The 16,738-nt window shown below is 46.9% G+C and overlaps 1 protein-coding gene across 1 annotated transcript in view; it reads right to left on the bottom strand.

The window, feature by feature from the left end:
* LOC139057214 (uncharacterized) overlaps positions 1-13,264 on the bottom strand; it is a 46,389-nt gene extending 33,125 nt beyond the window's left edge. The window contains exon 1 of the mRNA XM_070535057.1: positions 13,092-13,264. Coding sequence (XP_070391158.1) covers positions 13,092-13,210 — 119 coding nt within the window. The 5' untranslated portion in view covers positions 13,211-13,264. The remainder of the gene's footprint in view (positions 1-13,091) is intronic.
* Positions 13,265-16,738: the final 3,474 nt, after the last annotated feature.

Raw genomic sequence — 16,738 nt, 5'->3', positions numbered from 1 at the left:
GGCCCAACGGGCCTCCGTACACCGAAGAGCAAGCGAACTCCGTTCCTCGCCATATCAGCAAAATGACGCCCCGGTGTTTAAGGTGAAGCGTCCCGTTGTCTTTGGCGGGGTACTCGTCACCGGTGCCTGTCAGAGAAGCAAAAGTTGACGCACCGCGCTGGCACAGAGAAGAACTTTTCTTCTGTGTGCTGTTTGCTGTATTCTCTAAACGTGTACTGTACCGTCACCTTACATCTGCTGATGAATAAACATATTGCGTTGAAGCGAACATCATGCTGAACATCCTCGTTTCGCAAGTTTTCGTTTGTTCGCTTGTTTGCTTGCGTGCTTACTTGCTTTTTTTTTTGCGTAAACATATTTACTGCTATGTGGGGCGCTATCTAGTATTATCAGTAATTGCATAGCGTCAGTGAGTTCACAGTGGTATTTTCTATCTATTAATTTTCCCACTGTTGTCACGTGTATGCCAAAATAGTCACCCCTTCTCGCTATGCATTTTATCGACGTTTAGGACGCGTAGCTATAAATAAATAAAAAAAAAACATTGACTGGCACAGGAAAGAGCGGACGCTCTTTTCTGTGGTTTCCCGTTGTAGTTTGCGTCCTAAACGTCAATAAATGGATGAACGAACTAGCCCAGCAAAAAGTAGTGATTCGCAATGCATATCTGTTTTTTTTTAGTTAAACGTACAAGTTTAAGGGTCAAATATCGTTTCAATGTGTTTTCGTGTGAACATAATTTTGTTCTTTATACCTTAAATAAACCCGAGGTGTACTAAGGTTGGCTCGAAGTGTTCGCTGAATATGTTTTATTTGTCCCCTGATAATTTCTTAACGGTAATTGTTCCTGGTATAAGCGATATTAATTATATTTTGCTATAAGCGTTGTTTGTTTCGTGCAGGGCATTGTTTACTTTGTCATTTTAATGCATAACATTCCAGCTGCTAACTGTGGACTCAGAGTTCAACTCTCCTCGTCCGAGTTTCGCGAATCAATTCTCCTACACGTCTGACATCATGTTGAGTAGGCTCGGATACCAACAACACTTGCAGTGCATGAATGCCCTATATTCTCACATTCCTGGTTCCGTGACTCGCAGTGGACGACCACGTGCCTTCTCTTGTCTCCAAGCACGGCCAACCTGCGCGTGCAATCTCGGAGGTGGTGTAGCGTGGCTTCTGGGTTAATGGAGCCTCACCGGGAGTTGACTGCGCACTTTGCGATCGCTATCAATTGCACCACAGGTCGCTCAACGAATATACGTGCAATCGACGACAACATGTGTACGGTACACTGATTCCACGGCAAGAAGGAACATCACAGCGGGGCAAGTCGGTACGGTTGCATTCTTGAAAAGTGAGCAGTCAAAAACGGTCGCGTTGTCGAGCTTCAGCGGATCGTCCCATTTGTTGGTGTTGCTCGCTCTTTCATACAATTCCAGCCAATCTTCAATGTCTTTCTCATTGGTGCCGCTGATGATGTCAGGATCTCGCTGACGCTGGGCACCGGCACATACGATGGCTGACGAAACCGGTGGAGACCTCTGGCTGGCGTCGCCAGGCATGGCGGACGTCAGAGTCGGGTTGCGTGATTCCAGGGTGGTCGAGAACCGCAGCAGCCTCCACCAAAACCTAAATCGAGCGAGGGACACGAGAGCAGCAGGCAGCGTTTCAGCCAGAGCAGCCCATGCAATTTGGAGCTCGCGCCGAGCATTCAAGCAAGGAATCTACTTGTGCTCTAACAATCTTCGAACATTACCGGACCTGGAAAGTTGTTTATCGACACTCTGCGTCTGCTGCTGTTCGCGTCAACTACCTCCCTGCTTTATCCTTTTCTTCTTTCAATCTCTCATCCCCCACGGAGCGTAGCTCTCTTCCTACTTCTTGAATATCCCTCGTAAGTGTTGAGCCTTTTGCTAAATCCCTCGCCTCGTAAATTTTTAGGGCGAACTATGCATGCCACTGAACCTTTGCGTGTACGGCAACGCCGCTCCCGGGCGTCCCGTTACCGGCGCTTGCTTAACGGCACCGAGCGGGCACATGGTCGCTGGTGCTGCTGCAGAAATTCATCAACCTATACAGCGCTCCTGGACTGCCCCAGAAAGCAGCGTATAGTTTTGGGAACGCTATTGAGCACGACGCCGCGCTTCGCCAGAACAGCGGGCGCGAGTGTCATGGATGGATGGATGCGCGAGTGGATGGATGGATGGATGGATGGATGGATGGATGGATGGATGGATGGATGGATGGATGGTTGTGGATGTGGATGGATGTGGATGGATGGATGTGGATGGATGTGGATGGATGGATGGATGGATGGGTGTGTGTGTGTGTGTGTGTGTGTGTGTGTGTGTGTGTGTGTGTGTGTGTGTGTGTGTGTGTGCGTGCGTGCGTGCGTGCGGGTGTGTGTGTGTATGTGTGTGTATGTGTGTGTGCGCGCGCGTGCGTGTGTGTGTGTGTGTGCGTGCGTGCGTGTGTGCGTGTGTGTGTGTGTGTGTGTGTGTGTGTGTGTGTGTGTGCGTGTGTGTGTGTGTGTGTGTGTGTTATGAGCGCCCCCTTAGGAACGGGGCGGTGTTGCTATTATACTGCCTAATGTGCTACCTAGGTTAAAAAATAAAAAAAGAAGAAAACAAAAGCACGATGAATTCCCATAACCAAATTTTCTGACCCCCTATTGTGAACTTTGCTTTTGTACGTTTTTTGTCGTTTCTCTACTTTTCTTCCAGCAATCTTCCAATGGCTTCTTACTAATCTCTATTCGGGACATGTTTACTTTCCTCCTGCTCTCGTTGAACCCAAGGGCTTCAAGGAGGCCAGTGGTGCCTAACTCGACCGCTGGGCAGATATCTCCACATTCTAATGAAACATGCCTCATCGTTTCCCTAGCTTAATTCACCGCAGCAAGCACATGCTTCTTCGTGCTTATATGTCGCTTTATAGGTGCGTGTTCTAAGGCATCCTGGGACGCTATAACGTAAACCTATTCCAAACGTTTCTATTCCAATTCTGCAATCAGCGCTCTCCGATTGGTCAAAAACGTTTTTGGACCCCCCCCCCCCCTCGCCTGTTTGTCACGCGACGTCACGAAAACCGCGATAGCTCTCCATCTGATATGACGTGTGCACACTGATTATGCATGATTTGACCGAACAAAAGAAAAATAGTTATTTCTGATTCGACGCATTTTCGCCATTAGCCCTCAGCTATTGGTCAAAAGTTTGCGGGCTGCACCCACTTCACCTGCCTCTAACGCGGCGTCACAAAACCGCAAAAAACTCACCATGTCAAAGTGACGTGTACGCGTTAAAGATGCATTAATATGCCGAACAAAACTGAATTTTCTTCCAAATAGCCGCAGGTTGCCCCGTTCAAAGGTATGAAAGATGGCTGCCGCCGATCGCTCAGGCACTCGCTACTCGCACCTGCCGGAGAGCATGGCTTTATGTGTACTTTCCCCCTGCTCTCGTTGAACCGAAGGTCTGCGAGGCCGTATAACGTTTTCGAGCAATTTCGGCACGTTTACGACCTCGTTCTGCCAACTATTATTTGCAGAGGATCCGTTCTAGCGTCATTCTTAAGCTTCCGTTGCATGCCGCCGCGATTTTCGACCGGCCAACGAAAGCTAAGTAAGGCTAAGCGGACCAATCGCAGACGCCGGCACTACACTTTTCATCCAGTTATCAATTTTCAGTGCAGTGGCTGGGCCCCATTGAATTCCTGTCCACTTGAGCGTGTTCCTCGCCTCTTGTCAGCCAATTAGATAAAACAAACCGTTCAGTGTGGGCAATGTTATTCGTTTTTCAAGCAAACAAAAATGGCCTCCTATGAGCGAGGAGAGCGTTTGATTGTTCTGTTCAGACAACCCTGCGGGTCACCGCCCGATGCTTGCGTGTGCGGTTACACAAATTTAACATCAGAGATTGGAATAAAAATATATTGCAATAGTTTTACGTTATAGGGCCCTTGATCTGACTTCGAAAAGTAATGAGCTTCCCTTTGAGTTAACATAAATTGTTTCTTTTCTGATTTCGTTCTTTCCTCTTAAGTAGTTACTCATGGCAGGTTTCTTTTCCATTGCCGCCACCCATGAGATTATTTCAGCCTCTCTGACTTTCCGCTTGACCTTCGTTGTTGCTGTGTTGCCCACCCTACAAGCCGCATACTTGCTGGTAAGCTTCCTAGTTCTTTTCCTTCACTGTAAATCAATGTTTTTCCTGTACATATACCTGAACACTCTCCTAGCCCATTTACTTTCTTCCATATTCCTCAGCCGTTCTTCATACTCAATTTTACTGTGAGCTTCCCTCACTTCAAAACTTGTCCAGCCCATATCACCCTGCACAGCTTCAGTTGTAGTCTTCCCGTGAGCGCCCAGTGCGAGGCGTCCCACTGAGCTTCGGTTCCCATCGAGTCGCTGATTGTACCCCTGATTTCAAGCGAACAACCGCATTTCCAAATGCGTGTCCTGGAACCATTACACCTCTCCACATACGCCGGAGCACCTCGGACCTATTGTATCCCCATAGCGCTCTGTGTCTCATTATGGCCACATTTCCCTTCTCCTTTACGGTTATTATTTTTTCCTGTGTTTCCATATACCTATTGTCTTTGTTTATCCATATACCAAGGTATTTATATTCTTTTACCCGAGCTATTTCCTGGCCCTGTATCACCACTGTCTGTTCACTGTTTTCATTGGATACCATAACAACTGATTTTCTAACACTAAATTTCAAACCTGAATTCTCGCCTTCCTGTCCACAGATATTAGCCAGACGTTGCCAATCACTTTGCTTGTCAGCTAGCAACACAATGCGGAACTTTCAGCGCCGCCGAGAGGTCGCACATCGCGGAACGCTGGTTATGTCATCAAACTTTACTCGCAGCAAACGTTCTAGCGGCACGCATTTCTTGCAGGTGTCTAATTTAGATTGCTGGTAACATTTGTAAGCAACGAATGCCGTCACCACCACAGACCGCGTTTCTCTAAGAAACAAGGCCACCTAGAGGCATTTCGGTGACGCTCCCGCAATGATGGTTCGCATGCCTCTTCCTCCCCGGTCGAGCCCGTTCGCTCGCCGCAGACGTCGTTTCCCGGCCTCGAACGCCGCGTTTTGCAACCTTGTCCACTGTTTGCAGGCAGAGTAAAAACTGGGTTTCGCTAAATACGGTTATCCCTCTGCTTGCTTCCTCGACTTCGCGAGGCGTCCTTTGCGTGGTATCTGCTTGGTGCGAGTGTACGCGTGTGTATGTGAGTCACTTCGCGTCGCGTATTTACGGTACATGGTGGTATTCGCGGCTGCTGTAGATCAGACGGGGCATTTCTATCGAAGTGCGCGCTTACCGAACTGAGTCTTCAGTCGGATAGTGCTACACATTGATCGACAGTCTCGTTGCGCCGAAGGCTTCGACTTTGGTTGTGCGTGTGCGCGCGTGCACAGTATCTGCTGTAGCATAATAAACATGTACGCAGTCGCATTCATTATGAGCGGCAACGCGGTGCCCGTGGTTGAACTGGTCACAAGGCTGCCAGTCGTTGGCTATTCCGGAACGCAACCAAGTCGACCGAGTAGTCTTATATTTTCTTGCGGTGCTCTCTGCTCCAGTTTCAGCTTTCAACTGCGCTACAGTTGTGCTACGTTTCAGTTTCGCCAAGGTTCGACGACACAGTCGAATGCTCGTCGGAAAGCGAAACATCACAAACACGCCCGGAAGCTTACGCAGATCCAAGGTTACGAGACCGGCGAGCCAGTGCTTTGGCGACAGAAGGGGAAAGGAATTTTTTGAAAAAAGAAGCAATGAGGAGACGTCACGTAGGCGAGGCAGACGTCGAAACAAGCAAGGAGGTATGCACGGGTAGGTAGAGAAAGTGGAGAGGGAAAACAACGAAAAATATCGGAAGCGAACAACCGCACACGCACGGAAAGAAAGTTGGCGTCCTGTGAACGAGATTGCCCGGCGGCGGCGATCGATTTACAAGCAGACGACAGACGGACGTTTTTGCCACGTCTACACTAGTGGGTGCGGTCCGTGTGCCTCTGCACTGCACTGCTCCGGCGGAGGGCATCTTTATACGCTAGCTGCCGGCACTGCGCCGCACGCTCTGCGCATTGTCGTCGAAGGATAGACAAGACGCTGTGTATAAGAAAGAAAAAGAAAGCATCAACAAGGACGACCACCGGCGTTCATCCTCAGGACGTCAACGTCGAGAACGCGACGGCATTCTCTTACGTTGAGTTGTGCGCGCGTGCAGCGATATATACAGTATAAAGCGAGCGTGCGCATTGTCGTCAGCTCCACGGGCACCCGAGCAGAAGTCAGGAGGGGCACGACTACGTACTTCGGTGGTAACACGAGATTCACTGGTGCATGAAGCAAACAGAAATGGCAGGCGGATGCCTACGAGGACCCCGCGCCATCAGAACGGCTCTTTTCTTAGCTCATGCGCTCCAAGAGGGTCGAAAGATTTATGCGTACGCCACTGAGGAGCCGCACTTCTTGTCGCACGCGGTATTTATTTACTTCGGGCTGAGGCTTCTCTTCTTAGTGGCAAATTGGACAGTACGCTGTAGCTGTGCTGCCTTCGTTCTTGGGCACCGTGTTCCAAGACGTCCACTGTGCATTCGATGCTCGTGAAACGCAATAACGTCTCAGACAATCGCTTTCCGTATGCAGTAACGGAGAAAGAAAACTTTGACTCGGAACAAGTCAGACGCATTGGCTCTGCGCAGAGTCGTTGCTCCATATTATACAATATAAGGGCATATGGCTTAAGATGTTTAAAATAAACTTTCTGTGTATAAATCGCGTACTAATGTTGTTTGCTGGTTTGTGCTTCTGTGATCGATTTTTTTTTTATCGATGTGATCGGAAGCCAGTCACGTGTTGCAGAAAATGTGGATTTTCGTCTTTTGTTTACCGAACAACAATAGTCAAATGGACACAGACTGCCAGAAAAAAAAGAAAAAGAAGGAAATATCTTGGATGTTTTCTTTTGGTACTTAATTCGCCGATGTTCTGCTACATCTCATTTGCGGAGCCAATGAATAGGTTTGAAATAAACGTCTAATTGTCTAACGCCTAACGTCTAATGACAGAAGCAACTTACCTCCCGCCTTTGCCTCATTTCGCTAGACTTTGACGCTTTTGCTAAATCTTTCAGTAGAGCTGGGACGTATTAGGTGCGTGAAATTAGCCTGAGATGAATGTATGCGCCTGTGTGCAATAATTGTCACGCGTTCTCCGCAGCACACAGCTGCCATGTAACAAAGCCACTTGAAATGGAAAGCAGAAATTATTGTTATCTCAATATGTATTTCAAGAAAAGCGCGAGAGAACGAAAATAGAGAAAAACAACCAATGGAAGTGATAAATTATGCCGGAAGGAAAGGGTGACGAGAATGGGAGAGGACAAAAGGGCAAATTCATGACCTACTACAGAAAAGAAAAAAAAAGAAAGGAGGGATACGAAGGCGGTTGTTAACAACGGGCATACGCCATGGAGGAACAAAAGAAAAGAAGTAAAGAAAGAGTTACAATTTTACGAAAAAGAGAAATAAAAGGGGATGTTGGAGAGGATGGCGATTCAGACTTGGGTTCGGGGAAAACCCGGCCATGAGCAGCGAGTGGGCAAAGGATGGGAAATGTGCTACAGGCGTTGGACGCCGGCGGGGCGAACGAAACAACCACAGCGATAAAGCTTCGCATGCAGGCCTTGATTTGCATTAGCTTTATAACATCTTTATGTTACAGCGTCCTTATATGGCGTACTTACCTCAAGTGGCTCAGACACTAGAGGCCTGTGCGAAAGCGTACGTTACGAGGCTGTTGGTTTGTCGCTTTACGTTTAGTTAGCCTGAAAAAAAATATAGCAATCCTTGACGCCGTATGTTAACGACGGCAAACTTTTTTTCTCTTGGCTAAAATTATAACTCTAAGAACACTGCGATAAATCTGTATGAATTGTTGAATCGCTTAACGAAACAAAGCCCCAAGTATCATTTTTGTTACGCCGACTTTGACGCCCCGGAATACTGATTTAAACGAGGGAAACCTAACGCGAAACCCACAGTAGCGTTCTTGATACGCTGGAGCGAACTCTCTCAGTTGTGGAGAGCTCAGCAAACCAATTACTAAATAATTAGTTACTACAACACTTATCTCTTTACTCAAGTCACATTACATTGCTTTTTTGGTGCTTGCGCTGTGTGGGCTTAATGAGACAAAATAATTTGTAGCGATCCAAATGTGGAAGTCCTCCACAAAAAGATGAAGGTCCTTCACATAGAAAGAGTAGCCAGAGGTCACTTGTTCTATGATGGTTCCCTCGGTTGGGACGACCCGGTTCGTCATGCAGGGCTCGAGCGTCCACTTCGTAGCGTTTCACTAGAGTTGAAGACGAAGGAAAGGCGAAAGATGGAGCGATAACTGCTGGAATCGGTGTTTCACGGAGTGCCCAATCCAGCGAAAAATCCGGATGCGATATGTCAATATAATTTTGGCAGGAAAATTGGAGGGGTACGTAGTAGATCGCGCGACAAAAAAAGTATGCAGGTTCAGCCACGTTTTGCGGCGTAGCGATTACGTGCCTGCCGGGCAAACGAGGAGCAAGACTCCGAGACCGGCCCACTTCTCATCGTGTCGTCTCTGCGATCAGCCCATGTATTGCACTGTCTTCAGGACTGGCCCGTTTTACTCACCAAGAAGCCGAGCGAGCAGATACTTCAAATCTCGGGACAGAAGGCTTCGCTTCAATGAAGGGACATGTGCGCTTGAAAGTTCATTGCACTGGGGGTATTTAAGCATCGTTTGTTGTTTCACGGCGTAATTCCGTAGAGAACAGAGCCGGTGCATCTGCAGGGGTTGTATACACGGAGCTAAAGTGACTCGTGCTGCCAGTCTAAGAGCTGTGTCAGCAAGATAGCAGCGGCAGCAGCCACGGTCAGCTATCAAATACGGGAGGGTTTGCAGGAAAGTGGGTATACGTTGCATCCCCCTGAATTGTTGATTATCTTGTTATCGATGAACATCTTATGGAATCATTACCGCCTAGATACGGCCAGACAGCGCAATGACACTACCCTTGAGATCAGCCAACTCTACTCGCATGTGGGGTAATGAGTACGCATAAAAGAGTTACCTCAAGGCAACACATGAGGCTTCTGAGACTCAGCATTCATGTTACATTTTTTCAAAGAAGCCCACAAAGGAGCGTACCACGAAGGCCGGTTTAAAAGTATATTTATGAACCTTTTTGCAAGGTCAACGTCTAAATTAAATATGAGAAAGGTTTTTGATCACATTTGCACCATAGAACTGCACGACTATCTATTAAAAAAAAACGCTATATATGGTTCCGCGCCTGCGATAGTTATGGAGGAATAAATAATTGGGGAAATGAGCATCACGCGACACGAATGAAGCCAAACGTATCGGCCCAACTAGCGATCGTTACGCCAGAGCCCGCGGTAGGTTTTAGTTCTCCCGCTCTGCAGGCAGATTTACGGCAGGGCCGCCCGAACAAGTGCTCATCGATTAAAGACTACCGGCAACCAAACATTCCCGGCCAATACGCCGGGTCTCCGAGGTATTAACGAGGAAATCACCGAGGCAATTAACGCGAAGGGAATTACTTCACGGGCAGCGAAAGCTGGTTGCGTCACGTCATGCTCCCTATTAGTTTATTTCCTTCCTCCATGCCGGCACCAGCGGGGAGCGCTCGGCCCCAAGCAACTTCCGGTCACGTGCCTTATCCCTTTACTACTCTGGAACAAAACGGCGCATAGAAGTTTTTCTATATATTGAAAGTCTCATTTTGCGCTTTCAGTTAAAAGAAAGGCGCATAGTGCCTAAACATTTATAATTGCAATATTTTTCGTATAACGTGTACGGCCAACTATACTTCCAAAATTGTGGTTATGTACAGGAGAAAAGTGCAAAAAAGCTGCAGGCTTCTGCTTTAACGTACTCCAGCTCCTCGCGCTTGTCTTTCTTGTCCGCTAAGTTCAGCAGGTAACGTTAGTGGGCGAGACCTCGGAAACCATTCAGAGCCTACGTTTGTAAGCAAAGAAAGGGTCTTTAAAGCGGCTGGACCCGACTCTCATATGGACAAGTGAAGAGAGCACACGCGGAGGACAGAATGAGAGCGACCTGCGTGGCGTGCTCTCGTTGCGCGGGTTCGCCGCCCGAAGGTTCTTCGTTTTTTACAATGAGCAAAAAGGCTCGGGAAGGAGGAGCGCAATATTTTAACGATTCAACTATTATTATAACTATTTTACTTTTCCTTACTTTGCCAGTGAACGAGGTCGCGGGCTCGATCATATATATATATATATATATATATATTCATCGAATTCAAATGAGAAAGTGCCGTGTTTCGGTGCTGCTTTCGGAACAATGAGCGCTGAAAGATTTCTTGCAAATGTCACATTACGGAAATTTGCGAAGGAGCCTGGGTGACACATTTCTCTCTCTCTCTCTCTCTCTCTCTCTCTCTATATATATATATATATATATATATATATATATATATATATATATATATATATATATATTGAGGTAAAGTGTGCTTCGACTACTCCATTTCTTTATGCTAAACAGCAATAAGTAAATAAATGCAAATTTATTTATTTATTTAGTTATTTCTTTATTTCAGTTACCCTCAGAGCCCAGGAATATCAATGAGGGAACCCCGTATGTAAGTAAACATGCGAAATACAAGACAAATAAATACAAAAACTAATTAGTACCACAGCTTGATTATTATTATTATTTGTTTTGAACACATATACACAATTAATAGGAAAGGGAAAGCGAGGAGCCGGCTGGCAAATGCCACCGGAAGGGGCACAACGCGTGCCTACTCTTCAGAAGGGAGGTGACAGCAACACAGAAATTGAAGATACGAAGGAGGGGAGGAAAGAGGAAATTTAGGAAGAGCAACAGGAGAAATCTAGACTAAAGTAGAACCCAGTACAGATCACACACAGTAGGGCCGGTCACTGAAGGTCACGCTACTACAGAAAGTTGAATGGAATAGTTTCGACGCTACAAACGTAAACCTAAGTTAGTTAACTCTAGAAAAGTACTTACAACACATAATATGAAATACAGACGATTAAAAAATTAAAAAAATAAGCTAATAATGATTGCACTGTCGCAATGGAAAGTTCATTTGACACTCTGTTTGACGCCAACCGAATACTATACTATGCACTTGGTATATAGTCCTCATCTATTGGTAAAGGTAGTACATCACGCGCTAAAATCATCTGTATTTAAGTAGACGGCACCTGCAGGTGACACCAGTCCTCTCTGACCTGATCATCACAAGTCGATATTTACGTGCGCTGCAGCAGGCATATTAATCATATTCTGCATATTAATCCTCATACCTACTCTTACACTTACTCTGTTAAGTTCCTTAATCATTTGTTGTAAATCGTCCCCAGTGTTTGCAGATGGCAATGTTATTTGCAAACCGAAGGTTGCCGAGATAGTCGCCGTTGATGCTCACTCCTAACCATTCCCAGTTTAATAGCTTGAATACTTCATCTAAGCATGCAGTGATCCGAGCGACGTGCAATTACTCTTGCCATGCGCTAGGTGATTCGATGCAAACTATGCCTGCACGTTTCCCCATTTCATCACATTACCCAGTTCTCTGGCGCCATCGAATGCCCCTCCCTTCCTTTGGCAACATATTACTCTAATAGAATTGCAGCGAAGTGGAAAGCTGGGCGAGTTGCAATTGATGCATTCTTTGAATCAGCGCCGAAAACGACGAAAACACAAAACGGGAAGGACGCGGGAATGTGTGCTCCAATAGAACGCCGGCTATCTGCCCTACGCATTACATGGCCTTCCCAGCTCCGTTCGTGCCTCTTAATGCAAACTACAACATTGGCTCTACCCCCGTTTGCTCTCTGTTCCACGCTGCTCTCTTCCTATCTCTTGACGTTACACCTAACATATTTGTTGCACCACTCTTTGCGCGGTTCTTAACTTGTTAACCTTGTTAACTTGTTAACCTACAAGTTTGTGCCCTATATATTAGCGCCGACAGAATTCAATGATCCTAAACTTTTCTTTTCAAGGACAGTGGTAAGCTCGCAATCAGGATTTGAAGATTCCCGTCGAATGCACTCGAACACATTTTCATTCTTCTGTAAATCTCCTCTTCGTGACCAGGGTCCCCTGTGAGTAATTGAGCTAGATAAACGCACTCTTTCACAGATTCTACAAGCTGATTGCCAGTCATAACTTTTTGTTCCCTTACCGGGCAGTTGAACGTTACCTTTGTCTTCTGCATATTAATCCTCATACCTGCTCTTACACTTTCTCTGTCAAGTTCCTTAATCATTTGTTGTAAATCGTCCCCAGTGTTTGCAGATGGCAATGTTATCTGCAAACCGAAGGTTGCCGAGATAGTCGCCGTTGATGCTCACTCCTAACCATTCCCAGTTTAATAGCTTGAATACTTCATCTAAGCATGCAGTGAATAGCATTGGAGAGATTTTGCTATGTTGTCCGAGCGCTTTCTTAATCGGTATCTTGCCACTTTTTTTTTTCCTTGCGTAGAATTAAGGCAGCTGTGGAGTCTACAGATATTTGCTAAGATATTCACGTAAGATTACTGTATTTCATTACGCAGTGGCTCCATGACTGCTTGTATATCTACTGAATCAAATGCTATTTCTTAATATATGAATGCCATGTGGAGAGGTTGGCTGTACTCCGCGGATTTATCAATTACCTGTTTGGTGAATGGACGTGATCCATTGTAGGATACCCCTTCCTGAAGCCGGCCAGTTAGCTTGGTTGATTGAAGCGTTGACACGACATTCGTGCTCAAATCGACGATCGTAAAAGAAACAACGATAAAAAAAAGTACAGCGATATCATTTCTAAGGTTCACAAATAAAACAAATGGTTCCGGGAGCTCGCAAAAGATGAAATGCTCTTGGTGCAGGCTCAAATGAGGTATCTCTCGAGTTTCGCATTCATGAAATGTCTAGCCCGAGCAGCGTTTCGACAAGCACTTGGGTTGGCACGACCACCCTGCTCCTCCTGCACCGGGTATACATACGCACCTGTGCTGGCCACTGTGCTGCAGCGTCGCGAAGGCCTCGCCGCAAACAGCGACGGTGCGGCGCGGTGCGCTGCTGGTGGCGGCCAGCGGCCTTTGCAGGGCGCAGTAGGCGGCGGCCATCGTCGGTGGGCGCCGTGCTTCTCCTCCCTGGTCGGTCGCGTCTCGCTCCTGGCCGCTGCACGACGACAATGCCGGTCCGGTACCGGCGGAAGCCCCCATAAATACCCGTGCCGCCAGACCGGGAGCGCCTACACCAAAGGGAGCGGATATCGTGCCATGCGCACATCCGAGGCCACCGCGTCGCCGACTTGTGTACGACTCGCACGTACACTGCACCGGATTATTTTATGCACCGCTTCGGCTGGCCCGGGGTTCGAGACCGTGCAACACAAGAGCCCGGGCTTGGCTGCTACGGCTTCGCTTTAAGCTCAGCAAAGAGAGAAGCTGCGCGACTTATTGAGAGCAATGGACAATCGCGGCGTGTCCCTTCGCACTATATGCTTGGACCGTGGCCTATTTCATCTCCTGAAAAGAGGGTTGTTTAATTTTTGTAGTAAATGAATCCTTTTGGCCAGCTCTGACATGTGCACAAGACATTAACCTATACTCCACGTTTATTTATTTATTTATTTATTTATTTATTTATTTATTTATTTATTTATTTATTTATTTATTTATTTATTTATTTATTTATTCATTTACATACTTATTTGTTTACATTCCCCCAACCTGAAGTCAGCCATGCCACCACCTAATGTGTACGCGTTCGGTGTTCTGCTGAATAAGGCAATATTGCGTATCATCCGGCTTGTGCGTGATCGTCTTTCATGGCTCTTTGTCTAGTTGAAATTAAGCACCGCAACTTGCCTCCCGCGATATCGTGTTTGTCTGCACCGGTGTTCGGAAGATAGCGGTTCGCATAAGCTACAGTAGCTCGTAAAAACAGCTGCCGGCGGATAGCGATAGCGACTACCTAATCATAAAAGTTTTTATGAGCTGAACGGTATTTATTTTTTGCGGATTTTGCTCTGAATGCGGCGCTCCTCATGATCTCATTAAAGTTCTTTGTCAGTATGTCTGTCTGTTTTACGTCCGTGGCTAGTATTTCCAAATAACCTTTGTAATCCACAACAGTTCGCTATAAAAAGTGCTGCCCGATCGTGATTAGGTGCCGCCTTATCGTACCAGTAAAGGCGGACAGCCCATAAGTAGTACTTATGAACTCACAGTCTTGTGAATTCTGTCTCTAATTCTAAGACGATCGCTACATCACGCTTTGTAATGTTTACGTACATGTTCTTGTGCAAATGTTTAATTTTGCCTCTTCTGATTCTATTATATTACGTGCCAAAAAATTGTAGTCAGTTATATTTTTTTAATTGTGTGGATCACTCAACGACATGCCAACCTGTCTATATTAGCTGTCTGTACTAGCATATTTATTGTTCTACCAGTAGTACTCTATCAAATCAATAAAATAACAGGAAATGTCTAGTTTAAATGTACTTAAAGGCGATGTTTGTTTCTTCCGTGGCCGAGATGTGCAAGAAGCGCTTTCGTGTCGTCATTTCGATGAGTTCGATTTAGTAGAAGGACCAGGTGGAGAGGTTATAAGCATGTGCTTTCTGTTACTACATTTCACTTCCACATGAGTGAAATAAAAAAAAAATGTGTGGGGTTTTACGTGCCAAAACCACTTTCTGATTATCAGACACGCCGCAGCGGAGGAGTCCAGAAATTTGGACCATCCGGGGTTCTTTAACGTGCACCTAAATCTAAGTACACGGGTGCTCTCTCATTTCGCCCCCGCCGAAATGCGGCCGCTGTGGCGGGAATTCGATCCCGCGACCTCGTGCTCAGCAGCCCAACACGATAGCCACTAAGCAACCACGGCGGTTCATGAGCGAAATCGCTATAATTACTGAGAATTACTAAAAAGGAAAAGAAAGAAAGGAAACTGGTGAATAACCGACAAAATAAAATATAATTAAATGGTGGATGACCTAATGTTACGCTTAGTTAAGCGCGAGACTGAAATAAAATAAAATGAGACAAAGTTCGAATGCAGGCAACTTGTCGTTTCCTTTAGGCTAGGTATAGCGAAACAAACAAAGAAACACACAAAAATTCGCGCAGCCCAAAATGCCCTCTTTGGAATGCTTGAAGAAAGACGCGGTCCAAGAATAGTCCCTGAAGAGGGGCGGGATTCCCCGTTCTAAATTTTGGTTAAAGGTTTGGTCATGTTGCAGCCACAGAGTGGCTGTTGCATCTGTCATGCCTGACGAAAAGACCACCGTACATTGGCAGATAAAATCGTCCCTCTCTGTATCCTGACGCATTGCCCTGTTCAGGATTTAATTGGCCAACAAGCAGCTCTTCAAGGTTTCGTCAACAATTTGCAAGGGGGGAAGAAGGGTGGAAGGGAAGGGGGCGGTTCGCTGGACAAAACGAGATTGGTAATGGAGCTCTAAAGTGGCAAGAAAGCGGTGCTACGAGAAAGGATAGAAACCAGCACGCTGACGTTTAACTCTCCGGGCGATTTTTTACGCTTCATATTGCACTGGCTTTTTCGTCATGAACCAAGTGGATCATCAGTCGATCCTTGAACTATACAGTGTCGCGCCTGTACACTCAGCGATGAGGCGCCTGTTTAAATAAAAACTAAAAAAAGATATTTTCAAACCGAAAGAGAAAAAAGAAAAATGCACAAGCGCTAGAAGTACGTGATTTATATAAGTGTCTTAGAAGGGGTGGAGAGGGGGGTGGGGAGGGGATCCGCTAGAGCTTCCTATTTTTCTTTTTTCTCCGCATGAGAAAAAAACTCATGCGCGGAAAATACCTCGAACTGAACAAGCTTTCAAAAATCCTTAGCCCGGAGGCCACCTGGCGGTTGGTCACAGTGGAAGCGGCGGTTCGTCGGGCGTTTTCTACATGCTCGGGTGGGGCCGACGCCGCCACCCGGTGAGCCGGCGCCTTCATGTGCCCAAACGATGGTGAGCTTGGAGGCCACGTCGACGACTACTGCGTATTGGAAGTGGACTCAGCCTCTGGTAACGAATGTGTGATGTCAGTGACCAACGCAGAGTTAGAGGCCCGCGGCGGCAAACGCAGGCTTGGCAGGGGGTCTGCGGCGGAACTCTCTATCAGAGGGCTACAGGGCACACCTGCCGCAGCATCGAAGCGGTAACTCTCAGGAGCTACTTGATGCCTTCGTAGTTGTCCCATGCCTTGGCGACACGGCAAAGTCTTTTTGCTGCAACCAGCCATCTTTTTCGTTCTGGCCAAGCATGACGATCACCCAAGGCACTGATAGCATGAACCCAAAGGATGGCGTCGTCTTGAAAGCAGCGAAACGCCGGTACTTCCACGAAATCCGGCTGCTGGAAGTCGAGGCGCCTCATCTCCGCGAGGCTTCCTGTCCAGCTGCTCGAGGAAACAGAGGCAGTGTCCACGGACAGTGCGGTAGCCGTGGTAGTGACGACAGCTGGTCGTGACTCGTCAATGGAAGATCCTCGTCAAGGGAAGTGTGGACAGCGTTCCCAGGCAGAACGGGTCCAAGACGGAGGGGCCGAATAGCTGTCTCAGTGCGATGTCGAAGTACGGCGCAACCGCTCACGGATGCGAAGGCGCTCGCCATAACCTGGAGCT

Source organism: Dermacentor albipictus, chromosome 3 (genome assembly GCF_038994185.2).
Source record: "Dermacentor albipictus isolate Rhodes 1998 colony chromosome 3, USDA_Dalb.pri_finalv2, whole genome shotgun sequence".
Lineage (NCBI taxonomy): Eukaryota > Metazoa > Arthropoda > Arachnida > Ixodida > Ixodidae > Dermacentor > Dermacentor albipictus.
The sequence above is the reverse complement of the archived record's forward strand: the minus strand, read 5'-3'. Positions and strand labels throughout refer to the sequence as shown.